We start from the raw sequence: 6,729 nt of genomic DNA, 5'->3' as shown, positions 1-6,729 counted from the left end.
TAATTTTTTTTCAATTATTCCATAAAACGAACCCAAAGTATTCAAAAAAATCATTCTGATTTCATTATTGCTGTTGTCTGAACTTTTAGTTGTAAGTCAAGTAAGAATCATCATATTTTATATAATTTTAAATAATATTCTACAGCAAATATTGAACAAGCTGGTATTTGAAGAACGAAAGACAGTGCTCATTTTTTACTCCCAATAAAAGTTGTTCCGTAAAAAATTAAAATATCTAATTATTCTCAATAGTGCGTTTTAGAAACATTACGAACAATTAATTACAACAATCTAAGCCTCAGACTTGAGTCAAATTTTCTACGAGAATCTCAAATATGGAATTAGGATGTGGAGCCATTTATGGGAATTAGTTTTACCTTAATTGCGATGACTGGCATGGGTGGAAAGAGCTCCTTAAGGCGCGAGTCGGCGATGCACGAGGCTTCAGAGTCCCAACGCGCCCCCTCCATGAACAGTCCGTGCACGAACGCACCCTCACGGGGTCCAGTCCTACTGAAAGCAAGTCAGATTTGCCTTCAAGGTTTTCAAAAGTTTTGGTGGCACATTTTTGTCAGATTCGGCGTAGCCTTCTGCATAACTAATTATTACATTTTGCTACTAAAAGCGATTTTTTGGCCTGTCCGAGCGGGATGGCAAATCGGATTTTGGTTACCAAATTGTAAGTGTATATTATAGAATCAGTGAGAATTACTGAATTGTCTGATGGCGGTCTTTAATATTATATTTCAGGGTTTTGGAGTGGTGTTTTTTTAAACGCTCCTGTTGGCCGTGTCCACGTTTAAATATTGATTTTCCAATTAAAAAATTGTATCCCTCAATGAAAAAAAAAAACAGATTTTTTATCTCATTCTACGAACGTCTCATCAAGTGCCAATTTCCTCTGAGCAGGGTGCAGGGTTTCAGAGCGGGCGCGTTTTGAAGCTCAAATCCAAATTCGCTCCAAAGCGCGTTTTGAAGGCGTGAGACGCGCTTTTTATAGAAGGATTAAGCGGTCGCCAAAAAATCGCACCGCGCCTGGCGCCGCTTTGTAAATAAATATTTCTACATTCGAAACATGCAGAAAAATATTTCTACATGCAAATGATGCAGATAAATTATTCTAAATTTGAATGATGTAGATAGATAAATCTACATTCTTTTGATGTAAATAAATATTACTGCATTCAATGAAATGTACCACTTTTTTTATCGAAAATTCCCTGGTTAAGTTATTTTTTATTGAGAATAAATATACTAAAAAATATTTTGAGAGCGTGACTATTGGCTTTCTGGATGCTTAATGTAATCCTCTACAAGTTCCGAACCACTATTAAGATTTCCAATGCTTAAAGGAGTGCTGAAACACGTATAAAACGTCCCACTTTTCATCGAAAATTCCCATCTGATAAAATAGTTTTTATAAGCTTCTTGAACCCTCCTAAAATGATTTTGGAATCAAGAATCTTGCAATCCAAGTGGCTGTTTGACTGGAGTGAGCATATGAAAATTTTTGAAATGGTACTTTTTAAATAAAGGCATTTATAAAGATTTGTACTACGCACCACCACTTTCTGCATTCGAATATTTCAAATGATGTAGATAAATATTTCTACATTCAAATGATGTACATAAATATTTCTGCATGTGCCAATGTAGAAAAATATTTCTACATATATTTGATTATTCTGTGCTACCAAAACTGAAAATTGTGAGACTCACGCGACGTCTTCGCGGTGCTTCTTGGTGACCTCAAAGTGGAGACACATTTTGTCCAGGGGCCACTCATTTTTGCGCGCGGTGCTCTGCATGATCGCCGTGAGGAACGACTGCGGGTTGAAGAACCCGGAGAGCCACACGGACGCTGGGAGCTGAAGCAATGCAATTCAATTTTTTTTAGCAATTATATGAAATATGAAAATATACTTCGGTATAACTAATATTGATATATTTTAATTCACACTTCTAAGGAGCAAAATTTTGCATTTTGTTAAATTTTTAGACAAATAAATAGTTTCTGTAAAATGATTGTATTTCCCTCATGATCCATCTATTAGTCAGAGCTATGCAACCCGCAGGACAAACGTGACCAAATAGTTGCATACATCTGCTAAATCGATTGAAGACAACTTCACACCAAGTTTTTGCATGCAGGTCAAATGTTTTTTTTTTTAATTACATTAAATTAATTCTCCAATCAAGTATTTTTATTAGCTAAAATAAATTGTAAATTTTTATTCATTGAATAATCAACTATTTATTGCGTTGTTTGCGCAAGAAATATGTATTAAATTTGTTGAGACTTTCAACAAAATATGTTTGCTTACGACAAAGTCAGTGGTCCAAGTCTCGAGCTCGCGCAACCTGAGCAGCAGGTCGGCGAACCAGGCTGCGAGGCCCTGCAACGAAGGGTACGCCCTGGCGGCCCACGTCTGCGGCACCTGGTTGAGGAACAGCGCCTGCTCCAACTCCTCCATGTCCGCCGTAATCGTCAGCTCCCCCTGATTATTCAAAATTTTTTTAATAGAAAAATCATTTAATTTGACTTTCCAGTTTTTGGACTGAATGTTGTTTATCATTTATCACAATATGTCTTACATCAAAATATTTCCAATGTGAATCTTAAATTTACTTTCTTCATAAAATTTATTTTGCCAGGCTTCTTTTTTAAATAGTTAGAACTTATAAATAAAAGAGCGGAAAGTTTCACGTTTTGAACACAAATAATTACTTATTATTTTTTTTTTTTTGCATTTTTTAATGTTCGCAATTAAATTGAAATAAGAAATCATTTGAATATACTTTGAGGCCAAGGTCGAGTTCCTTGAGGGAGCGGCGCATCTCCTCTGTGAGCAGGTTGATGCGTTCGCACTCCTGACACGCCACGATGATGTACGGTGTTCGCTCCTCCACCCGCCCATTCAGCTCGGTCATGTTGAACACCTCGGGCAGTTTGTCCAGCAACTCGTCGATCACAACCTTCACCTGCAATTTCCACTCCAAGAATCCAATTACAAAAATAAGGGTCTAAAATTAACTTTATCAGCAACTTTAAAATGAAGTTGCTTCAACGTTACATACATTTTACTAAATGGACGTTATTTAAATGATTTCATTAAAAAAATTTACAGCTCCATGCTTTGATTGCAATGTCCAAACAACTCAATTCTGCCTTTAACCTTTAAAGGTGTATTTAAAAAATTTGACATACTATTTGTCCATTTATCCTATTTAAAAATCAATGTGCTTATTCTCTGTGTGATCTTTTGATCTGCTTTTTTTTTTTTCACTGTAACGAGATATTGGGGAAAAAAGATTGACCTTGTCCTCCCTGGAGATGGTGGCGCCACCGGCAAGGATGCCGGCGTCTCTGGGCTGCATCTCGAAGACGGTCTTGAGAAGGGCCTCGGAGGTGGCGGTCATGAAGCCGATCTCGGCGTTGGTGTGCAGCCCGTAGAGCTGCGGCGACTCGGCCGGCAGCGCCTCCAACACCCACTGCTGCATCCCCTGCATGTCCGTGTTCGGCGGCGCCGTGAACCCCGCGGCCAGCTCCAGTTCCCCCTCCACCTTCAATTCAGACAGAGTTTCAGCCTCATATTTTTAAATATTTTTAAATTTAAACATTATATTGATCTTTTTTAAGAATACACAAGTCGTTTTAAAACGTTTAGAACTTAAAAAAGTATATATTGCAATAGCATCTGTTAAAATAATCTAAATTTCATGGTGAGAATGAAGATTTGGTTCCAAAAACTTGATCCAGGCAATTTTTTGTTTAATTCTTCTATACCCACCAGGTCGGGCTGCATGATCTCTTCGAGGTAGGTCCTGCAGAGTCTGCGGTCCCAGTCGTCGGTGATGTGGCCGCCGTACATGATTTCACCGAAAAGATAGCGCAAGTCTTCCCAAGGGACGCGCGTGTTCGCCTCCAGGTAGTTGTACAGAACGTTCATGCTGATCGTCAGGTCGCCTTGCAATGCAAAATTTACAACTTTTGTCATCATTTAGTTTTTGAAAAGTGCATTAGAAAATACAAAATAAATTAATGTAATAAAAAAAATAGCTACTTAAATTTTAAAAAAGAAATGAATGAAGCAACATTGAAAATGAAAAAATAAGGACCGATGTTGAAGGGGTAGACGCGATTCCAGCCCTGAGGGCCGAATTTGCGTCGCTCAGCGACGACGGCGTGGAAATAGCAGAGGCCGAACAGGATCTGCTTGAACTCGGCCTCTTTCGAGCACATCTCGAGCGTGTCCTGCGAAAACGTGTTGAGGGCCTTGAGCAAGTTGGCCTGCATCCCCGCCGGCGGCTCGTTCGTAATCTTGATCGACGCCTCCAGCAAGCCCTTATCACAAAATGTTTATTTCGATTACTTTATGTCAAAATTAAACCAAAAATTTTAAAAATGGATTTTTCAACAAATATAAATACGTTTTAAAAAATATATATGTTTTTGGATGTTAAAGACTTAAAGATTGTGCGCTTTTAAACTGTGACCAACCTGCGGAAGAATGTGGTTGGCTGGTTTGGGCGCGGGTTCGGCGCTCATGAAGAGTCGGAAGTGGGGGTGCGCATCCTCGGCCAGCTGCTCAAGTTTTTTCTCCAGCACGCCCAGCCACGTGCGCACCAGGTGTATGTTCTGCAAAAGAAATAAACATTACGAAGCTACGTCTTAATTTAGTTGCAAAGTGTCTATATTGATTTATCAGAAGGCAATTAATTAGGTAATGTATAAATTATTTATTCAACTAAGGCAACGCTTTATTTTCATTGCATATAATGAAGACGATCCAAAAGCCTAACCTAATCATGTCAAATGTAGAACTATATTTCGACATCAAGTCAAATGTAGAACTATATTTCGACATCAAGTCAAATGTAGAACTATATTTCGACATCAAGTCAAATGTAGAACTATATTTCGACATCATGTCAAATGTAGAACTATATTTCGACATCAAGTCAAATGTAGAACTATATTTCGACATCATGTCAAATGTAGAACTATATTTCGACATCAAGTCAAATGTAGAACTATATTTCGACATCATGTCAAATGTAGAACTATATTTCGACATCAAGTCAAATGTAGAACTATATTTCGACATCAAGTCAAATGTAGAACTATATTTCGACATCAAGTCAAATGTAGAACTATATTTCGACATCATGTCAAATGTAGAACTATATTTCGACATCATGTCAAATGTAGAACTATATTTCGACATCAAGTCAAATGTAGAAGTATATTTCGACAACATGTCAAATGTAGAACTATATTTCGACATCATGTCAAATGTAGAACTATATTTCGACATCAAGTCAAATGTAGAACTATATTTCGACATCAAGTCAAATGTAGAACTATATTTCGACATCATGTCAAATGTAGAACTATATTTCGACATCAAGTCAAATGTAGAACTATATTTCGACATCATATATGTCAAATGTAGAACTATATTTCGACATCATGTCAAATGTAGAACTATATTTCGACATCAAGTCAAATGTAGAACTATATTTCGACATCAAGTCAAATGTAGAACTATATTTCGACATCAAGTCAAATGTAGAACTATATTTCGACATAAGACGAGAGTAGAACTGTTTTTCAACATAAGCCAAATGTAGAAATATTTTTAAACTTCTGCCACATTTCGAGTGATATAATTAAATCGATTCGGTACAATTGAATTATGATCAAATGCAAATGCACGTGTATTGTTAAGTCAACAATTGAATATCTTTTAAATTTTAGCTAAGAACGCTTTATATGGATAGTTTTTGTACTAAAATGTTTTTTTATTAATTTTCAATGAAATAATTTACTCAGTTTCAATATTAGCTCAAAAAGATATTTGCATTTCAATTCTATCGCTTTCTTGACTAGTTTTTCATGATCACACTATGGAAGATTTGAATTTGAGCTTTAAGCGCGAAGTCAACACAATGCGCCCAATTGATGTGGGGTTCGGAATATCGCAGCCCGGGCCAGGTTAATTTAGACCGGGCCAAGTTAGCCTTTTGGATCGCCCTCAATATTTTTTTTGCATTGTGATGAAGAAAAGCATTAATTTGGTACAACCTTAACCAGATAAATTATATGAAAAATAATTTTTAGAACAACAATTAAGCCTGTCTTCCAAAATGTACACATTATCATTGAATAATCCTGGGCATTTTAAAAATTCATAGTTTCACAGATGCTGCAGACTTTCTTGAGTCCAGAAAGCACGAAATAAATTCATACTGGCATATATCTGTGAAATTCGCCGTACAATAGCCTATTTTTGATAACAAGAGGTAGAGTTGAAACGAAAAATAATAAAGACCTACCTGGAGGACGACCCAGTGGCCGTTGGCCGCCGCCTCGGCCAGCGCGCGCTCGGCCACCACTTCTTGGCCCTGGCCCAAAGACACGCTGTGAAAGTTGCGCTTCGACGCCGAGAAACCCAACTTGACCCCCAGTTCCTCCACTTCCTGCCACACAAACAATTTTAAATATATTAATGGGAGATACTTCACCTCTGGTCAGTTAATTTGTATAATCTGTTGAGGGCCACGGTCAATATTTTTTTTTTTTTTTTTTTTTTTTTTAATTGTATATCCCTCTTGGGAAAGGCACCAGCGGTAGCAGACAGGCTGCTAAATCGCAAGGGCCGATAACTCGGATTCTCCCCTTTCGGGGCCGATAACACGGTGACCTTGCGACCCACTGGGCCTGGG

The 6,729-nt window shown here is 37.6% G+C and overlaps 1 protein-coding gene across 9 annotated transcripts in view; it reads right to left on the bottom strand.

Annotated features, from left to right (window-relative positions):
* Positions 1 to 6,729, bottom strand: part of LOC132196126 (dynein beta chain, ciliary-like) — a 55,894-nt gene that overhangs the window by 785 nt on the left and 48,380 nt on the right. For 7 of the 9 annotated variants that reach the window (XM_059618556.1, XM_059618555.1, XM_059618563.1 and 4 more), the window contains 9 exons: positions 6,340 to 6,483; positions 4,502 to 4,639; positions 4,120 to 4,345; positions 3,792 to 3,967; positions 3,319 to 3,564; positions 2,800 to 2,982; positions 2,325 to 2,498; positions 1,720 to 1,868; positions 378 to 513 (listed from right to left, as the gene is read on the bottom strand). In XM_059618556.1, coding sequence (XP_059474539.1) covers positions 378 to 513; positions 1,720 to 1,868; positions 2,325 to 2,498; positions 2,800 to 2,982; positions 3,319 to 3,564; positions 3,792 to 3,967; positions 4,120 to 4,345; positions 4,502 to 4,639; positions 6,340 to 6,483 — 1,572 coding nt within the window. The remainder of the gene's footprint in view (positions 1 to 377; positions 514 to 1,719; positions 1,869 to 2,324; positions 2,499 to 2,799; positions 2,983 to 3,318; positions 3,565 to 3,791; positions 3,968 to 4,119; positions 4,346 to 4,501; positions 4,640 to 6,339; positions 6,484 to 6,729) is intronic. The other 2 variants (XM_059618558.1, XM_059618560.1) reach the window with 1 other exon arrangement.

Source organism: Neocloeon triangulifer, unplaced genomic scaffold, assembly GCF_031216515.1.
Source record: "Neocloeon triangulifer isolate White Clay Creek 2 clone unplaced genomic scaffold, ASM3121651v1 ptg000011l, whole genome shotgun sequence".
NCBI lineage: Eukaryota > Metazoa > Arthropoda > Insecta > Ephemeroptera > Baetidae > Neocloeon > Neocloeon triangulifer.
The sequence above is the reverse complement of the archived record's forward strand: the minus strand, read 5'-3'. Positions and strand labels throughout refer to the sequence as shown.